The sequence below is a fragment of the Thalia democratica genome, chromosome 8, assembly GCF_965202585.1.
Source record: "Thalia democratica chromosome 8, ktThaDemo2.hap1.1, whole genome shotgun sequence".
NCBI lineage: Eukaryota > Metazoa > Chordata > Thaliacea > Salpida > Salpidae > Thalia > Thalia democratica.
Window position 1 is genome coordinate 26,704,224 of NC_139172.1, and position 20,192 is coordinate 26,724,415.

Below are 20,192 nucleotides of genomic sequence, written 5' to 3' on the forward strand. Positions count from 1 at the left end.
ATTCGTGGTGTACAACTCGATAATCGAAAGGTTCTTCGTGCACCAGGTCCTAGGACTTATTGTTTTGAGCGTTTTTTTCATCGTCCTATTAAACTATATATATACTATAACTTAAAATAAAAACAACTTTAACTTATAAAAATAATAAATTAGCTTAATTTGTGGAAAAAAACTGTTTGCAATATAGCTATATATTTTAGTTTGGGCTCTTTAAAACAATAAAAATAATAACGATAGGGGGTATTCTTGTTTAAATTTTTAAGTACTTGGTGTCTCTAATAAAAACTGTTTAACTTTATTGTTTTAAGAACTAATTAAAAAACTTAAATAATATGTAGATAACTTACTTTTTATATCTGAAATTTTTGTAAACTTAGTACCTAATTTTAGTTTATGAAATACAATTTTTTTTTGTATACGTATTTTTGCTTTCATCTATACTTTATGAATTTACAATTTTCCAAACATTTTTAGTCTTTGACTCAAGTAAAAAAATACAAATATACTGATAAGTAGTAACTACTTAACATTATTAAACTCTTTTGTTTTAAATATTTTTTTTTAAATTTTATTTGGATATTAATTCTTTTGTTTTTTTTGTGTTATTTTATTTGTAAATGTTACAAGTATTTTGTAGCTATAAGTGTTATTAGTTATAGCTACAAACTAACATATACGTAATTTAAATAACCTTTTGCTTATAAAACTGTTTTTTTCTTTAGAACAGTTTAGGTAAGTTTTCAAAGAATTGTTTGACTGTTAATTAAATAAATTATGATAAACTTTAAGTTAGACTCCGGTGTTCTTTATATTTACGATAATTTTCGTAACAATATTAAAGTATTTCAATTCTATAACAAAAAAATATTTATAAAGTATCAACTAATGTTTTTTGTTCCAAATATCAATTTAATACCTAATTAAACTCCTAGTTAAGTTTTTAGTGTAAATTATTGCTTGTTGAACAATATTTCTTACATTTTCTTATAGATAATTTTTTTTTGTAGTTAAGTTTTCAATGGGACACATACAATTGAAATATATTTCTTAAAAAGTTTGACCGACAACTGATATGTTTTTAATAAGTTGTGTCAACTTTGAAATATTGCAGATTGTCAATAATTTTAAGGTTTAATAGTCTAATGAAAAATTATAGATGAAAAATATTAGTAAAAAACAGGTGGGGATACTGGAGTTTTTAAATACCAATTCAGTAAGAAACACATTCTACGTTTAAAATTTATTCGCATGACGACGTTTCGACTTTCAATAAGTCATTATCAACAAATTACTGTGCAAAAATAAATAAAATTAGTGATAAACAACTAAGTATACAAAAACAAATTTCTAAGTGATACATTATATAAAAATTTTATAAATTAAGATTATAAACTCTAATACAAAAAAAAATAGTAAGAAGAATAGAACATATAAGAGAAATGATAAAACAAAACCTTAAACCTTTTATAGATAAAAAGACATATAACAACCTAATTACAGGTGGCAACTCGACGGGCAAGTTATATGGCACGTGTAAAGTCCATAAAACAGATTACCCATTGAGACCTATCGTATCAATGCTAAACACACCGTCATATAAATTAGCTAAATATCTGGATGTAACAATCAAACATCATATCCCAAAACAATATTGTGTGGAAAACAACAAAGAGTTTCTAGAAAAACTTTCTAAATATGAACGAAAAGACGGTGATTACTGCATAAGCTTTGACGTAGTCTCACTATTTACTAATGTACCACTAAATGAAACTCTACAGATGATTGCAAATGGAGTACGTGATAGTACCATACCACAATCAAATATGTTAAATCTTTTAAAGTCTGTTACTGGAGGTTTGTTCCAATATAATAAGCAATTATATACACAAATAGATGGCGTAAGCATGGGAAACCCATTAGCGCCTACTATAGCAAATTATTTTATGGGAACATTGGAAAAAAGTCTCTTTAACACCGAAGATGAAAATAATCCAGTTTTATACCTTCGATATGTCGACGACATATTCTGTATCTTCCGAAAAGATGTCTCATTCGAAAAATTCCACAAAAAGTTAAATAAACTACACAAGTCTATCAGCTTCACATATGAATTAGGTGGAAACGAACTCCCATTTTTGGACATTAATATCAAACTAAAGAGAGAGGAAATAACAACAAAGGTACATAAAAAAGAAATTGATACAGATGTCATTTTAAATTTTAGTGCAGTGGCACCAATTAAATGGAAAAGAGCTCTAATACTGTGGTTTGTAAACAGAGCGAGAGTTATAGCTTCTACGCACAACATTTACAAACAAGAAATCACAAGCTTAAAAGAAAAGTTCTTTAAGAATGGATATCCAAAGAAATTTGTTGATGATATAATTGAAAGATCTCTTGATATTAATAAAGACTGCACTAAACAAAAACTAAGTAACTCAGACTTCAAAAATGTTGTAAAGGTACCTTATATTGGAAAACCTAGTATCGAGTATAAAAAGAAACTAGAAAAGCTTCTAAACAACTACATCGAAGAATTCAAAGTAATTTTTACCACAACAAAAGTAAGCAATTACTTTAGTAATAAAGATAAGACACCCCATGAATTAAAATCAAACGTGGTCTATGAGTACAAATGCTCTTATGATAAGAGTATCCAATATATTGGATTCACTTCACGACCATTAGTAGAAAGAATTAAAGAACATTTAAAGGGCAAAACATCGGTATCGGACCATATTAGCAATTGTAATGTTTGTAAAAATGAAAAAATAACTGCTAATAATTTTGGAATTTTGAAAGAATGTAGAAATAAATTTGAGACCCTAATAAGTGAAGCTCTACTAATTAAACGCTATAATCCAATTTTAAATAAACAATTAATTAAACCGGGTATTACCCATACATTAAGAATTTTTGATTAGTTTGATATATATTAGTGTAACAATTTGTTAGTACTTATGTAAAATGTTTTTTTGTATTAGAGTTTATAATCTTAATTTATAAAATTTTTATATAATGTATCACTTAGAAATTTGTTTTTGTATACTTAGTTGTTTATCACTAATTTTATTTATTTTTGCACAGTAATTTGTTGATAATGACTTATTGAAAGTCGAAACGTCGTCATGCGAATAAATTTTAAACGTAGAATGTGTTTCTTACTGAATTGGTATTTGAAAAATATTAGAAAATAGGTTTATTAATGCTGAATAGTTGGCTCAACTTCTAATAATTTCAAAACAAACTTTTATATATGTTCCATGGTCAACTAATTATTTTAAACAAAACTTTTTTTTTCTTTAATTTCTTAGCTGTTTAATTGTTTTTTATTGTAACTAGTCCTCAACTTATGTACAGAACATATAAGGAGACAAGTTAAATTTAGTTTTTGTAGAATTTTAAAGATATTACAACGTTTCACTACTATAGTAATCTCTAAGAAATTTTCATAGATTAGACTTATATCTATGGTTGTTATTAATATGTAAAACTATTCTTAAATAAAGCTTTTTTTTTATGGAGGTAACTATTTTTTAATATAAAAAATAGTTGTTTTACAACCGATTTAATGAGATTATAAAATTAATTTTGCTTAAAAAACTCATATATGAAATTAATATGTAACCATACTGACATTTGTGTCTTAAAAAGGTGCTTAATGATATTAGTCAAATCATGATTTGTCAAACGCCGCTGCATTTCAACTATTTAGTTTGACTGCCCTTTCTACCGATAAATATGTTTTTGCATGTAAAAAAATTACTATAATGTACCAATTTTTTTTAGTAAAGCACTACCCCGTAGAAACTTTTAAATAAGTTTGTGATGTTATGTGGTGTGGTACTTTTTATTCACATAAACGTTTTTTTGAAGGAAATACACCACAAAAGCAAATAAGTTATGTATAAATAAGTAACAGAAACAGTATTTGTTTTTAAAGGTTATAAAGTTATTAGAGTTTAGTAAACAAAAAGAGTACTGTTTATGTTAACACATAGTAGTAATACATTTAATAAAAACTTTTTTTTAATTAAATAATATTTGTTAAACTAAGAATTGCTTTTTATTTTGTCTTTTTTATTACCACAATAAATTTGACTAAACAAAACTTTAGTATAGTAAAAAAGATTTTTTTGTAGTTTTTACTAATTAAGATTATATATACTAAAAGTATTGGTTTGAAAAAATTATTGCTTTAATTGTATAACTGAACATCCTTTTTAAAATTAGGTTGAAGTATTAAAGCATTTTAGTTTTTTTAAATATCATAGGTTTAAACACTTGTATCTTTATTTTTGATAAAATTAAAGGCTCTAAAATATTACAAACAAAATAATAAATAATAAATGAATTGAAACTTTACTTAATTAACATGAATGTTTGCCTAAGCGGCAGTTTTTTAATTAACTTTTATCTCTATGAAAATATAAAGATAGTTACACGATTTTTATAATATACATTAAGCTTTATAAAGGCTTATAATGGCGTTATAAAGACCTTTGGCTAAAGTAAAAAGGGGTAATTATTCAAATTAATTCCTTTTAGATAAGGAAATATCTAAAAGCTTTAAAACTTTTTAATACCCAAATAAAATATCATAGGAATTAGACTATTTAATTTGTAGTTTAAAGAATCAGACGTGCTTAAAAATTATTTGTTGTTACCATTGACAGCGGTGGGCGATTTAGTTTCCACAAACATGTTAATTTCCTCGTACTCGTCAAAGTTGTTTGGAAAAATGAAGCTTATCGACTTGTTTCTTTTTTCGCCCACCCCCGCCGAGCTCGGGCTGAACAGTCCGTTTCTGACGCTGCTGTTTCTTTCGCAGGGGGCGCAGAACACGTCATGGGAATACACTTGAGTGACGTCATCAACCTCGAACACGTTGAGGCTGACGGAGCCGTTGGAGACGCTGGTGACCGGAAGCAAGTTCTGGTAGGGGTGCTCTTCAATCTTGGAAGGTTTTTCAGAAGTTTCCTCTGAAATTGGGGAATGGTTTAAAGTGAAACGAAATTTCTTGTCGTTCTGCGAAGGGCCCCTGCTGATTTCCACGTCGGCGACTCCTTTCACTTCGGGCAAGGTGGTCAGCACGGTGGGAGTTTCCGATTTTCTTTTGCTCGATTTTTTCTCTTTGCTCATCAAAATTTTTCGATCGTTTTTGTTGTTTTTCTTTTTAATTGCACATTTTCTTCTAAAACCATAAGAAAGTAATTGAAAATTAAAATTACCTACAAACAATTTATTAAGGAATAATTATATACTTGTAATATATAAAATCAAACAAACATACCTGCATTCAACCGCACTTATAATCAAAATAATAAGGAAAGCAGTACCCGCAAATACTACGAACACTATTAGATCATCCATATCAAAAAAGCCAAAGTCCTTGGCGCTAGTATTTTCTTCTTTTTTAACGTAGTGTGATGAAGCTACTAAAAGAGAATCTGTGAAATAAATAAATTAGCTTTACATAGTAAAAACTTTGTAATAAGTTCTATTGTTTGCTTCTAATAATTTGTTTAATTTTTACTACAGAATTAAGAAAAAATGAAAACCTGATGTCTCTTCAACAAAGTCAGGATCTAATGCAAACATTCTTACGTCATCTTTTTCCATAATTACGTAATAGAAACCGGTCTCAAATTTACTATTTGGCCGATAAATTGTCAACAGAGGTTGATTTTTGTCTCTTCTAGAAGTTTAAAGAAAAGGTGTTAAATTGTAGTATCATTTTAAAATAAAATATTTTAGTCTACTTTTAGAACCTTTTTAAATAATTACTTTCTACAAGTTAAGAAAACATTCCAAGATTTTTTTTTAAGTATTTTAAGTTAAAAGTTCAGTTTAGATTACAGAAGACTAAACAGTTTAAAAAATTATAACTACATACCGTGCCACATAATTCATAGCTGATGCGTTAAACGAAGCTTTTATGACGTATCTCTCGTTGACGCATTTGTACTTCGTTATTACGTCATTATATGTGCCTTCGACGTCACCTAGCGACCTGAAGCCCGTCGGACACAACAAACGGTAGTAGAAGGTCATTTCATCTTTATTTCCAGATTTGATGATTCGGACAAAACCGGACGGGGAAATGAAATCATCTCCTTCTTTGCTGAAATTTATTATTCTTATGTTTTCTCTACTCATTTCAATAACAGTTCACTTGTAAACAAGTATTAATTTGTTACTGCTAAATATTTTGATATTTGAACGTTATTGTAATTTACTTGTTAAACTTATTTTTTGTAAAATTTATATTACTCCATACATTAAGTAAATTCTCTCTTCTGAAAGTTTTTAAAAAAAGATACTGCTATGACTATAAGCTGTTTACCCACTGTAAAAAATAACAATTAAAACAGACAAGTTATTAACAGAAAAAAGGTAGTTTATGTAGATATTACTGAAAACATGACAAAAAAATACATTAGATGTGTTTTTACAAGGATACAGCAAAAAAAAAACTTATAGAACAAATAAATATAATTATACTTATTTTTTATAAAAGATCAAACAGTTGAAATTTTTTTTTTAGTTTTTTCGTAAGTAAACTATAATCAATTATTTTATACAGGTTTTTTTACTTACCCGAATATCTGAGTTTTTATAAACATTTTTTGATCTGTTTTCTGCTTGCTTGGAGGCACTTTTCCTATCTTCGTGTAAGTTTGACCTACTGTTTGTCGACTGCTTAAAGGTTTGAGATTCGTCAAATTTTTAACTTTTCTATTTCTTGTTATAAGACTATTTCTTATGATTTTTTGTTTCAGTGAGTTGTTGCTTTCCATTAATGTTTTCGCAGACAAGATTTCAACTAAAAATGATATTAGGTAGGCAACTAAAGTTTGTCTTAAACGTACAGAATAAAATCTGGCTGAGAACAAAATCGGGTATCTACTGTTTTTTAAAAAATTAAAAGTTTGAAATATATCATGAAAAAACTAGAGTTCCTTATAAAATATAAGTATTACAACAAATACTTAGTTTTTTAGTTGTATAAATATCAAGGATAAAAAATGTTTCAACTTTTTTAAATGAAGTGAGCTTAAGTTGATTATAACAAAACTATCATACAAAACATTATAACAAACATAAGTTCCTTCAAAACATTTTTTTTCACTTTTAAAGCATTCTAATAAGCTATAACCCTATTAAGAACTAAAACGCGCTAAAAAGCGTTGCTTTGTTTTTTCACTTACAGTTTTTAAGCTATTTAAAGGTTTTGTTTGTTTTTTTAGTTTATAAAATTCATTAACACTAAAACTGATTTAGTTCAATGGTGTGTTTAAAGCCTAGGTAAGTATAAAGTATTTTAATAATTCTTGACATATATAAATATATCTATTTAACTTGATTTAGTTTTGCTTAGAATATATTTTATAGTTAGACAAAAAAACAATATACAAACTAACTAATGAAAACACAAAACTGTTAAACTAAAATATTACCTTTTATTAGAAACAATAAGAAGCATGTAAGCAATATTGAATATTGAAACGACACCATCATTAGTATTCTATCTTGCTAATTAAACAAAGATTTTGAAGCTTAAGTTGTTTTATCAAAATATTTATTTCTCAACTTACGTAATAATCATTATATTTGTCACATCACGACGCCTTGCTTTGAACTTTTACATATAAAATAAATTGAAAAATAAGCTTTGAGAGAAATATTAGGATTTTTCTTAGAAATTTTTGCAAAAAAAAGACCATTTAGTTCTGTTTCAAGAAAAATATTTTTTTAGGTTGTTTATGTATAATACGGTTTATTAACTTAGTAAGTACTAAACTGCTATACGCAAAATATAAAGACTATCAGCTACATTATTTAAGTGAAGGTTAAACTTTGTTTTTTTTCGTTTTATAATACCATGCAGCATACTCTAAAGAGAATTAAACTATTCACTTCATTAGAAAAATCACTTATAAAGTCTATCGTCATTTTAAACAAACTATTTAAGTTTAAAGTAAATTTTTATCATAGGAAAAAATTTAAACTAACGTAAATATCACAAAATTGTCACAGTAATTAAAAGAAATCGATGAAAAAAAAACAATCAAAATTTTTCTTTTAAGATTGAAGAACTTAAGTATACGAAGAACTCAAACTCTTTGTAAAAATATGTACAGTGAATCAAATAAAAAACATTTTGTAATCGAAAAAATACTAAGACTTTTAGTATAAACTTTTAAATGCAATTGAACATTTGTTTAATAAACACGCTCCCATCTCTCCGCTCTCAAACAATTTTCCCGCAAAAACGTCACAAACGTCAAACGACAATTTTTCCGCTCGGGTGGTTTGCGGGCAGATCGGGCGCGTCGTCGATTGAGTGGTAAATTATGTTGTGTTTCAATGTTGCGTACTCAGAATTTCTGCTGTCGATTTGAAAGTGTGAGCTTTTGCCTTTCGTAGTTGCTGGAGCATATTCAAATTTCGGTCTGTTGGATTTTCTGTAAAAGAACGTATTTTAAGATGCCTAACAGTTTAATTTGATTATCAAACAAAATCATAACTTTCAAAAAACATATATAAAAACCTTTTGTATATGAAGTACAAAGCACCAGCTATTGCGCAGAGAAGACCAATGAATCCTAAAGCAGCACCGCTTATTATTGCGCCTAAATTTAAAATTAGTTTTTTGTATAACTAAAACGCTTATTAACTTATACTATACTTAACAAACCTAACTTTTAATTTTAACAAACTTTATCAACTTTAATTTTGACTAATAAAAAAAAGTTTCACTTGTTTTAATAACTCCTTCTGGTATGTGTATTTTTTCGTAAGAAGAAGTAGTCGTGAGTTCTTCAGTGAAAGTTTCTACTTCGTAATCAATTGTTGAAGCAAATGAGCTCGTTCGATTATTTTTAGATACTTCTTTATCATCCACATATGTTTTGTACAATTCATCGTTCTTTTCAAACACCTTCTTGTCTTCATCATATTTTTCGTAGAATTCGTTGTACTGCAGCGGATCGGACTTCAGGGTCCAGCTGTTTGCGGAATAAAAGTTCTTGGAAGTGTTGAAGAAGCTTGTTTTCCATCCGCTAGCTGTCGTTATCGGGTGCACGCTTCCCGCATAGTTTATTGACATCCTGTTGTGCGATAAAAAGTTATAGTTTATATAAACCTAAACGTAAAAAAAATATTAATTTGAGTTCTTACAATGAAATTAACAGCCATTGTATTACTTTTTAAAACTTTGTTTAGAAAGTATTGAAATTGAATTACATGAAAAAAAATGGTTTAATACATGTGAATTTTTTTTTGTATGCTTTTTTTCTAATAATTAAACTGAAGAAACTTTCTTTCAACCTGTTGTTACTATAATTCAAAGCTCTTACAGTATATTTTTTCCTTTCGAAGCGTCAGCCGCAACCGTCAAATTTTCATTGACGCACCGAAGCTTTTCGTTCAAATTTCTCCTATTCACGCCGATTGCGACACCACCCAGCGGTACGAATCCTCGCGGGCACTCGGGCATGACGAATCTGATCTTCCAGCCGTAATCCGTCGCAACCGAAAGCTTGTCGACTCCGATCGGCTCGACTAAGCTGCTGTTGAGTGATCTGTTGAGTTTAAGATAGTCTTACATTTGTGTCTCTGAAGTTAAATGTCGGTTAAATTTGGCGATATAGACCGCTTGTGGTCAATTTTAGCTATCATGGGGCAACAATTAGTTAGCAGGTGAAGGTTGAAAAAGGTAATTAACTAAAAAATGAGTGGACAAGCATTTTCTAAATTCTATCCAAGTGAACGATTATGAAAATGAGTTTGAAATCCTGAATTAAAAGGTTTAAATGTATACAAGTAAATCAAAAATTGAAACACTTTATGTTTGCTGTAATACGATTATTGCCCAAAAGTATAAAAATGTTTGAATGAATTTTTCAACAACCTTCCAACAGCTATCATGGGCGGCGTTACATTGCAGCCACCAGCCATTATGACGTCACCAAGTATAAAGTACTCGGATTGAGACACGTTCGCCCGCCACACCGACGCCTGCCCGTTCAGAATGTCACCCAAGCAGTAAGAATTTGTCAGTGTGAATAGCGGTGGGCCTTTAGAATGTTGTAGTTATAATGTCTTATGAAACATATTTAGTTTAATAAATTATGATTTACTATATATATATAGCTACACTCTAGTATATATACACTGGTGTATTAACAAATTCTCTACTATCATAATTTTTGATAACGTTATTTTGGTAAAATAATAAAATGCAACATGCTACAAAAAAAACTGAACCTTCCTAACGAAACTAAAAAACAACAAGCGAAATCAAATAACAAACTTAGATATTGCAAGTAGTCGAAGTTCTTCATAATTTTCAGGTCAGCCGCACGATGAACTTTTCTGCATCCGTGCAAAACCGTTTCACCGCTCGTTGTCGCTGTTAAGCAGGTACTTCCAACTTCGGAAAACATTTTGAAATCTTGCATCAGCGTCCCTTTTACGCAGACGTAGTGCCTTGTTTAGAATACATACTAATTAAAGAGAGATAATATTACATTTCATAGTAAATGGTTAAATTAAATACTTTCAACAGCTTTAAACATCATTAAAAAAATATTAACTTGGCTTTTGTAGGGGGAGAACTACAGTGAGTTACTATGTCGCCTCTTGAACTGTAGCCTCGAGGACACGCGAGCTGGTAAACCGTGAAGTTAAAAGTAGTGACGTAATAATTGACCTTTATGAACCCGCTCGGTGAAGCTAGCCCGTCTCCTCTAGTTCTGATGAGTATTTGTAATTTTTCAAAAAAAAAGTATTTAAAGTCATAAAAGTTTAAAGACCCTAAAGCTATGAAACTTAATAAGAAGTTTTTTACTGCTATGTGTATTGTGGTTTAATATATTAAATAAAATAAAATTTGTAAAATTTAGTTATAAAATCTTATAAGTTTTAAATTGAATTAATTTTAAATACCTTCCAATGATAACCTTGTCAAATTTCGGATAAGTATCGCATTTGTTTTTGCTGATTATCTGTGAAATTGCTTTATATCCTCTCGGTAATTTTGTAGCTTCCCAAACACTTCCTATATGTTTATCTCTGTAAATTAACGGCGTGATGCACTCAAGTTTGAGACTTTTGGATGTCACAGTAACAAAATCCAACGGCTGCCTTTCTGTTAAATCAAAATTAAATTAAAAATATATATAATAATTCATGACTATTGTATATTATTTTATCATAGTTATTAAATTTTTTTAATAAATTTTACACATTATTTTCAAGTAGTAGCCTTCTAAATTAAAAATGTTTTTTGTTATTTTGATTTATTATAACGAATATATGTCTACCTACATGGATTGAAATGTTTTATTTTATTGTACACGCCCTAGTTATGATTAATTTTCATTCTTCTGTAACCAATGTGAAACTGTCCGCTGAGTATTTAAAATATTAATTTTAATAAAAAGTAGGAAGTCCGCTTATAAGAAAAACAAAATTATTAAGCAACGAGCTTTCTCAATTCCACTACAAAAAAAAAAAAAAAAAAAGAGAGTTGCTGTGTGGTTGAACTTTTGAACGTTTGATAATTTGCATATATGTTTTGATAACCATTACAGATTATTAGCTCGTGAGAAATTTTGCCTTAAGTTAAGTTTACCAAAATATAATTATTTATGTGTAGAAAGCCAAATTTATTCTATAGCTTTGAAAATTTGTAGCGTTGATGGTGAAGCTAAAATCATTCTATTACTTGTTTTATACGATTCAGAAAGATTGAAGTTCTAAATAAACAAGAAAAATCTAATTATATTCAAAAACTAAGTTGCGATATTTGTATGTCTTTAATATTTTGAGAATGTAATGACGTTTAGCATAACAAATACAAAAAAAAACCAAACCAAAATTTAAAAGAAATAATTTAGTATTATATAAAAGTTATTATAAAAAATTTTTTTTTTTCTTTTAAATCTAAAAAATTAATTTTTTTTATCAATTATCTACTACGATAGATAATTTGAACTGAGTTAGACTGTCTGAAGAACAAATTTAACAATAAATGTACAATTAATTTTAGAACCAATTAACTGAAAAAAAAACAGTTAACTTTTAAATTATAAACTGTATGTGTAACATTATATAAACTATATTCAAATGTTATTGCCCAAGCTAAATAATGAAAAGCTTTGGTGAAACTAAAACATAAATATTTAACAAAGTTTAATAAAACATGTTGTAAAATCATTGTATTCTCACAACTTCTTTGTTATAAGTAGATGCAAATGCGTTTTATTAACTTTTAGTATTGATTGAAAATGAAGAAAAAATATTGTGATATTTTTGGACTAAATTTTAGTTTAGACCTTGGCTCGACAAACTACGTACCGATATCTAAACCGAGCAGAAACTTCTGACCCAAATCTTTTTTGTAGTCTCAAAACAACTTGTGCGAGTTAAAGCATTTTTATACAATTTGTTTTGAAATGTGTTCTTAATTAAAGTTCAAAAAAACAGTAGTTATATTTAACTACTATTTTGATAAAAACTCTTTTTAATACTTAGTAAAACTTTATAAAAGTAAAGCTACACGCGAAGATATTTTCCAAAAGTTTTGGCCCCCAAAATACTTTTGCTAGTAAGTCTTAACCGTAACTTGTTAATGGCTACCAAACCCTGGTTTAGAAAAAGTTAGCAAGATTTTCAATTTTGCTCGAACATATTTTTGTATCAAGTAAAAGTATGCTGGCTAATTAATTAAGCTGGTACAGTTAATAACTTATCATTATGAAAAATAACAATAAAACAAATAAACTACCTGTTACAACCAATGAAATTTGTAAAATAATCAACAGAATAACAATATACATGGTCTAAGTTTGTTTTTATTATAAGTTTCTGATAAAATTAAGGAGATGTTAAGTATCATTTTAGCACTGAGTTATTAGTTTAAGATAAAACTTAAATTGTATAATTACGTATCTCAGGCATAAAATAAATAAGTAGAAAATTAAAAAAAAAACTTTTTATAAAAGTTGCTTAAATTGATAAGTGTATAAACTATTTAAATTTATCTTAACAAAACAACACAAAAAATTTTGTATGAATTATCAAAGTGAAATGACTTTACTCAGAAATATAAAACTACTGAATGGTGCAAAACTAAGTTTTGAAAAATACTAAAACTTTCGCTGTTTAATAAACACGTAAAATTGTGCAAGTGCTTTCGCTAACAAAATTAAACAGCCTACATAATAGAGCTATATTTGAAGTTTACAGCTATAAACAAAAAACAAATTTGCTAATTTGATGTTAGTTAAACTCACTAATTTTAAAAGTAAAAACAACAAAGTTCTTACAGTCGTACAAGATACTCTAATTAAAATGTTTTACAAACATTGTCGTATTATTATCTAAGTGCTATATAAATTTATTAGGCTTTTACTAATTTTTGAGTAAAAAAAATATAGTAAATTATTTTTTATCTTTTGAAAACTTTTGATACAAAAACTCCTTAAAAAGTAAGTATTTTTATAAGTTAGCTGCTTAATTTATAAAACATACTCAATACTCATAAAATGATATGTAAGTTTTCAAACTTTTTTTTAACTTAGTGCTGTCATATCATATATGATTGTAACTAACTGTTTATACAATTTGTGTTAAGTTTTTATATTATTATTTTTGAATTTTAAAATATTTATTCAAAAACGTTACAAGGTTGATAATTGAATATAAAGAGATATCTTATTCAGAAAACTAATTAATAACTTAAATATATTTTTATATATAACGTAAAAAAGTGTAACTTATACAGTTTAACTCTGTTACTAAGAAAGTTTTTCTACAACATCAAAATAATTTTAATCAGAAGAATAAAGAAAACTAACTAAGTTTAATTTTGTTTGAGTTTGCTTTATAAGTCAAACAAGTGTTTACAGTAAAAAGAAGCAAACAAATAAACTACATTACTTAGACTTATACTTGCTAGAGTAAGAGTAATTAAAAACTAAATACTTTATGATCAAACACAAAAAACTGTTTTCTTAAACAATTTAAACGTCTACTTCAAACGGTTTTAAACGATACTAATCTCTGTGAAAAAGTGTTTATTGACCAGCTATCATATTACATTTGTGGTAGATGTGAGTAACAAGAAATTATCTAATAAGCCCCTGGCTATTGGTGCTTTCTCCTTTCGACCAATCATTGAATTGATTTGTCAACACATAAATAAACGTAATATAAAGATAAGTTTTTGTGTGGTAAATCAGAAACTCTAGAAAATTTTTAAAATAAGCGTATTTGTATAATTGATAGTAAAGTAGTCGAGATATGAAACTTTTTAGTAATAAATATTAGTAGTAAAGTAGCTTTACAGTACTACAAAATTTATTTCTGCTACCAAACAAACTTCTGATGATTAAATTTTAACGTCGTTCTGTCTTAACTAGACACTTTTATTCGATTTTTTTTTTAATTTTATGTAGTGAAATAAGGCTTAACATATTTATGTCTGTCTAGGTTTATTTACATAAAGTTTAGTTTTGAATTTAAAAAAAGGTTTTGGAATAAAAAAAATTCAAATTAAAAAAAAACTTGAGAAAAAAAATATTTTTTAGCTAAAAACAAACACTGTTTTATTTACATTTTAACTTAAATTTATGACCACTATACTAAAATAACAAACAACAACAAATAGCAATTTATATTATATACCATAAAAACAATGTTTTATAAACAATTGATAAAGTTTTTTAATATTAAAGAGAAACAAAAATAAACTAATAAGTAATAAGGCAAGACAGAATGCGAAAAAAATTGTCTTTTAAAACTAAATTTTTTATCAAAAAAAAATAATTTTACTAAACAGTATATGAACATTATTGATATTTTTTTAGATATCGGTTTAAACTTTTTTAAATAACAATAAGCCTCTTGAAAAATAATTAAATTGTTTTACATGAGTTTAATACTTATAAAGTCTTAATGCTTAATCAAAAACTTTGCCAATTTAACACTAGTTAACTGGTTTTTGATATCTAAGCATAAGCATTTTTTAAAATAAAATTATTACAATTACTATATATCTCACAATATAAGTTTTTCTTAATTGTTAATACACTGTTTTGTTTATCTTTATAATACATGTTTAAAACTCACTTTTCAAAATTTTCAAAACTAATATGAGATGGTTAATTATTTTGTTTTTAGTTTTAGTTTACAAAAATGTTAATAATATTTTTTTTAATTTTTATTAAGTTTGTTTTAACAAAACTACAAAATATAGTTGTTACAGTTTGAGTTTTTGTAAATCAGTGTTTTTTTATTTTATTACATAGTTCGTAATGTGTCTAGTTTTATCAATTTCGATAAAAAAATATAACTTTTCGAACTCTTAGATTTTGTAAAGATGCATAAACGGCACTAGTTTAAAAAAAAACTATAGTTGACACCAGTGGCGTCGCGTGGTATTTTTTTAGGTGGTGCAGAATTTAGATAAAAATCCACTATTTTAAAACTCTTTTTTTATCTTAAATAAAGACTTTTTTCTACAACAATTACATTAAATTGCTAATGTAACCTGGGAAGTTTTGTTTAGAAATAAAACATTTACTTTTTCAAAAAAAAATTATGTAAGAAAATAACTTTAAAAAAAAGGTAAATACTTTGAAATTTTAAGTAAATATAACAATATAAGAAAAAAAATTATTTCAAGTAATTTACAAGACTCAAAAAATGTTAGCTTACTTACGAGTATTAATTTTTAAGAAGGTTTTAAAATTTAAACTAACAGTAGAAAAAAAATTGGACAAAACAAACTTTTATTATATTGAAAAACACAGCAACTTTAATAGTTTTTCTTTTGCCTCAACTTAATTTTTAAAAATATTTGATTAAACATCATACTAAGAATGGTTATTCTACTAATATTTAACTTAACAAAAAAAAGAAGAAATGTCTTATTAGACTTGGCAAGAACATTAAAAAGTCTACAAACAAACAAAAAAATGTTATGTACAAACTGCAAGTTTATTTTAAGTAAAATTTATTTAAAACTCAGTAGAAAATAATTGCTTATTTACTGATGAATAATAAAAAAAATAAACGAGTATCAACTTATAACTAATTAAAATTTTTATGTTTAAAAAAAAACAGCTTGACTACTAAGTTAAAAACACAAAAGTAAAATAAGCAAGCTCGTAAATATCAAATTTTACGAAGTCTCTAACTTACAATTTAGATTAAACAGATTAATATTATAATAAGAAAATACAGCAACTGCAATAATATTTTTTTAGTCTCAACTTTAGTTTAAAAATATTGGATTAATTAAATATCAAACTATTAATAATTGTTTTACTAATATTTAATAATAAAAAAGTCTAATTATACTTGGCAAGTAAATTAAAAAGTCTACAAACAAATAAAATGTTGTGTAGAAATTGAAATCTTTTTAAAGAACAACTTACATTACGAAGTGAAGAAATTTAAAATTAATTTATGATAAAAAAAAAGTTTAAATAAGTAAAAAACTCAAAATTAAAACAAGCAAACTAAATAATATTAAGTTTTACAAAGGCTCGAAAGTTAAAACTAAAAGTAGCTTACAATTTAGATATAAGAAACTTATATTATAATAAAAAACACAGCAACTATAATAATATTTCATTTTAGCTTCAACTTTACTTGAAAAATATTCGATTAAACGAAATATTATTACTTAATAATATTTTTACTTATTTTTAACTAAACGAAAACAGGAATGCATAATGAAGCTTGGCAAGTAAATTAAAAAGTCTACAAACAAAGAAAAATTTATGTACAAATTACAACTTTTTAAAGAAAAACTAAACTTGCTTAGTACAAAAATTAGTTACTACTGAATGTCTACCTAAAAAATTAAATCTAAAGTCTAACTTTGCAAACATAAATACTTAGACTCTTACTTTTCACCTTTGTAACTAAAGTTCATTCTTCTCTCCTTTTGGCTGATAAATTTCTCCATCACCTCTTCTTTGAAACTAGTACAGTTTTTAAGTAAGTCCCTACCAATCGAAATTACACTCAAAGAATTTAATCTTGACTGACCCATGGTGTTTCTCAAAAATGTTTTTATCCTTTTCAAAGATGAAAATGTTCTTTCAGCGTTTACACTATTCATGGGAATAGTTATCAAAGTTTCTAGAAACTTTGTAGTTTTGTTAAACATTTTAGTCAGGTTATGTTCTTCAAGATATAACAGTATTTTCACTAAATCATCCTGATGCATGTGAATAAAATGTTTTCAGTTCTCTTTCTAACTGTTGACATTCAACTACAGGATAACACTTCTTCACTGTTTCTATAAGTTCTAAAGGAAAACAGGATTTATTAACAGTAAAATATTTTGCCAACAATAACTGTGAAAATCTTAAACTGTTCTAACTCTACAGAGTAAACTAATAAATAATTTCAATATTAAAAAAAATTTAAATAAAAGCAAGGTTGCCACTCTTTGAGTCAAAAGAAACTGTCCTGAGTGACCTTGAAATGCCCTGAGTCACCATGTGTTTTTGAGAAAAAATCAAAATACCCTGAGTTTCCCTGAGATTTTTTAGAACTTAAAATATCATTAAGTTTCACTGAGTACCCTGAGTGTGTGGCAATCCTGAATATAGCTAAAAAAAAGATTAAAATAATTTTAAAAACAAAGAGTTTCATTTTATCAATAACTTTAAGGACATGAAGATTTTTTTTTTTATATATTTTTAATATCAAGTTTTAAAACAACTGAACTTTTGCTACACCTGAAGATAAGCTTTGCTTTTAAGGGCATTGGGAGGATGAAACACTTTCTTCACAATTTGATCTTATTTTATGAAGTTTTACTAAGCTACAAGATGCTTTTTACAGATTTTAAAAATTCAAAATACATTTTTAGATATAGCCGATCAAAGTCGAAGGCAACAAAAGGTTCCTTACAGGAGGCACAAACTAAAACAGCGTTTAAAAAAAAAGTGTTTTACCCCCCTTTTATGCCCTTAACATATACTTTAGAATTATTTTACTGAACTTATTTTATACAGTTTTAATTTAACTGCAAGGCATTTTTTATCCATATAAAAAATCATATTAATTTTTGAGATATCGGAATTCACAGTCAGAGATACAAAAGAGTCCTTATTAATATAACATAAACTCAAACAACAAATAGATCAAATCACTAAAACCATATCTTTTTTTATAAGTTGGCCTCAAAATTTTTAGATGTTTCTTTTATAAAATAAAACAATTTGATAAAATAGATATTAAAACACTAAGAAAAAAAAGTTATAACAAAAGTAATATTTTTTTGTATATATAAAAATATATATTGATAGTTAAAAATTTAACACTTCTCTTCAACAAAAGTATAAAATTTCATAAAGATTAGGATGAAAAAGTTTGATAAAAATTGCTTTAAAAATGATGGAGAATATAGGTTTTCAGTAAAATTGTATTTTTTTGCTGTTTTAGTTTGTTCCTTGTATAATAAATCAATGTAATCTCTGGCCTGACCGGTTGTATCTAAAAGTTTAATTGGAAGTTTCAAGTTTATTAAAGAGTAACTATTAGCTTTCTGAAAAACTTAGAATAAGAACAACATGTAAAAAAGTGCCTATACATCCCCCCCTTACCCCTCACTATTTTGCACAATTTTTTTCAACAAACTTAAAGATTTTTATTAACTTTTTTTCTAAACTGAATGTTTTTTGTTGGAGGTTTAAAATTCAATATTTTTTTAAGGGTATCTTTTATGTATACAAATTTAATTTGTTTTTCATTTTGATGACAGTATTTTTCTCAGGAGCTCAACTTTTTAAAGTTTAGTTGGTGAGGCTGTTGAACTTTTCAAGAAATTTAAAGATAATTAATAAATATGTAACCATTATAACAGTAAAAAATTGTTAGTTAGTTTTCATGTGGCCATAGGGGTAAAACACTTATATTTTAACTTTAAATAAACTTGTTATTTTCAGAGTAAAAAACTAAAACTGCTTAAGTCAGCCTGAATATTTTCTAATTTGGTCAGTTTTAATTTATCTTGGGTCATCTTGAGTTTTTTTAACATTTCTAAGTTATCCTGATTATGAGGCAAGGCAACCATGTTTCAACAATTTTATCTAAAATTTTTGCTTTGTTTATGAAAAAATTAAACCAAAAGTCATATAAAGTAGACTAAAATGTTAAACTACTCTAAGTAATCAAAGTTTCTTGGGGGGTCAGACCAATATTTTAAGTTAAGGCTATTTACTTTATTTAAATATGTGACTGTTTAAATAATAATAATTTTTATTTAATATAAATCTAAATTATTTTTCTGTAAGAGTAAACTAGAAGTTTATAATAAACTGCTTAACATTTTTTTTCAGAGCTCAAATTTTACATTTAAATATTATTTAATTAAATATTTTATTAACTTTATGACTACAATAATCAGTTATAGTTAAGTTTATGTATGCAGATTAAAATAAAAAATCGAATTTCTTAGATATTGGTGGTTTAAGTTTCTTATTTTTTTTTTTCAAAATATTTAATTTATGACAAGTTTAAATTAAAAAAATCATGTGAGTACAAAAAGTCAAGTTTAATCCTTTGCAGTAGCTTAGCTTTGTTTTTATTTTATGTTTACAATACCTTGTAGATGATACTTAAGCATGTCCTGTTTTAGGGAATTATCAACTTAGCTTACTTACCGCAAGATATTGATTTTGCGGTAATTCTTGAAGAAATTTTGCTTTTTTGAGTTCATTTGCGGCAGTCAGCTAAGAGTTTGCGGCAGTGAAGTGGGCAAAATGGTCGTTTTCTAAATTGGAGTTTTAAAAGAGATTTCGTTCTAAAAAATAACGAAAATATTACAGATACTTAATTTTTTCCTTACAAAATTTCCAAGTGGTGCAGTTGCGGCAGTGCAACACCCCACGCGACGCCCCTGGTTGACACTATAACTATATGGTACAAAAATGTATATATAAACGAAAACAAGTAGTTATACCTGAAATAAATATTTTTAAATAAAAATACTATATCATTTTGTCATAGTCGCCATAATTTGTAGCTTTTGGTTTGGCCTATTGTAGATTACAAAACTAAATTAATGGTGTTAAACATAAATCAATTTTTAGTAAGCAGTTTTTTTTAATAAGTTAAGATTTCTTAAAAATCTTATCAAGTTTACAAAAGACTGTCTT

General features: G+C 26.5%; 2 protein-coding genes across 2 annotated transcripts; both read right to left on the reverse strand.

Moving 5' to 3' along the window:
* Positions 1 to 4,493: 4,493 nt before the first annotated feature.
* LOC145842683 (uncharacterized) lies at positions 4,494 to 7,533 on the reverse strand. The gene is made up of 6 exons (XM_082950158.1): positions 7,461 to 7,533; positions 6,601 to 6,826; positions 5,897 to 6,124; positions 5,562 to 5,698; positions 5,294 to 5,450; positions 4,494 to 5,194 (listed from the first exon to the last, which is right to left on the reverse strand). The coding sequence occupies exons 1-6, from the start codon at positions 7,519 to 7,521 to the stop codon at positions 4,654 to 4,656; spliced, it is 1,350 nt and encodes a 449-aa protein (XP_082806284.1). The 5' UTR covers positions 7,522 to 7,533; the 3' UTR covers positions 4,494 to 4,653.
* Positions 7,534 to 8,287: 754 nt separating this feature from the next.
* On the reverse strand, positions 8,288 to 17,074 carry LOC145843082 (uncharacterized). Its single transcript, XM_082950547.1, has 9 exons — positions 16,936 to 17,074; positions 10,954 to 11,155; positions 10,602 to 10,760; positions 10,319 to 10,494; positions 9,917 to 10,082; positions 9,420 to 9,587; positions 8,764 to 9,113; positions 8,555 to 8,636; positions 8,288 to 8,468 (listed from the first exon to the last, which is right to left on the reverse strand). The coding sequence occupies exons 1-9, from the start codon at positions 17,072 to 17,074 to the stop codon at positions 8,288 to 8,290; spliced, it is 1,623 nt and encodes a 540-aa protein (XP_082806673.1).
* Between the last annotated feature and the right edge of the window lie 3,118 nt (positions 17,075 to 20,192).

Coding starts and splice junctions, on each gene's coding strand:
- LOC145842683 (XM_082950158.1), bottom strand. CDS start 7,521: ATGATGGTGTCGTTTCAATATTCAATATTGCTTACATGCTTCTTATTG. Junction 6,125..6,600: donor ATAAAAACTCAGATATTCGG/GTAAGTAAAAAA, acceptor AATAAATTTCAG/CAAAGAAGGAGATGATTTCA. Junction 5,195..5,293: donor ATAAGTGCGGTTGAATGCAG/GTATGTTTGTTT, acceptor TTATGGTTTTAG/AAGAAAATGTGCAATTAAAA.
- LOC145843082 (XM_082950547.1), bottom strand. CDS start 17,074: ATGGGTCAGTCAAGATTAAATTCTTTGAGTGTAATTTCGATTGGTAGG. Junction 10,083..10,318: donor CGACTACTTGCAATATCTAA/GTTTGTTATTTG, acceptor AACATTCTAAAG/GCCCACCGCTATTCACACTG. Junction 9,588..9,916: donor CCCATGATAGCTGTTGGAAG/GTTGTTGAAAAA, acceptor TAAACTCAACAG/ATCACTCAACAGCAGCTTAG.